The sequence below is a fragment of the Eimeria mitis genome, genomic scaffold, assembly GCF_000499745.2.
Source record: "Eimeria mitis Houghton genomic scaffold, Emh_scaff2144, whole genome shotgun sequence".
NCBI lineage: Eukaryota > Apicomplexa > Conoidasida > Eucoccidiorida > Eimeriidae > Eimeria > Eimeria mitis.
The window spans coordinates 7,479-7,803 of NW_013570468.1; the positions used below are offsets into that span (position 1 = coordinate 7,479).

The following is a 325-nucleotide window of genomic DNA, read 5'->3' on the forward strand; positions in this document are numbered from 1 at the left end:
TTCCTCAAACATATATATCGACTCCTCCGCTTTCGTAGATATCCCTTTATCTGCTGCTGCTGCTGCTGCTGCTGCTGCTGCTGCTGTTGCTGCTGCTGCTGCTGCTGCTGCTGCTTCTTCTTTTGCTGCTGGTATCGTCTGGGGAGGACCGCCCGATGCAGCGGGGGTCGGGGCGGGAGCTGCGGAGCCTTCAGCAGCAGCAGCAGCTGCTGCTGCAGCAGATGCAGCAGCAGCAGGGGCAGCAGCAGCAGCAGCAGCAGCAGCAGAAGCTGCACGCTCATCAGCATCTCTGAATGCATCAGCAAGTATCTGCTCTATAGGGAAG

General features: G+C 58.5%; 1 protein-coding gene across 1 annotated transcript in view; it reads right to left on the bottom strand.

The window, feature by feature from the left end:
- Positions 1–325, bottom strand: part of EMH_0049310 (uncharacterized protein) — a gene marked incomplete at both ends in the record, with an annotated part of 2,687 nt that overhangs the window by 741 nt on the left and 1,621 nt on the right. Inside the window, one exon of the mRNA XM_013496512.1 lies at positions 1–289. Coding sequence (XP_013351966.1) covers positions 1–289 — 289 coding nt within the window. The remainder of the gene's footprint in view (positions 290–325) is intronic.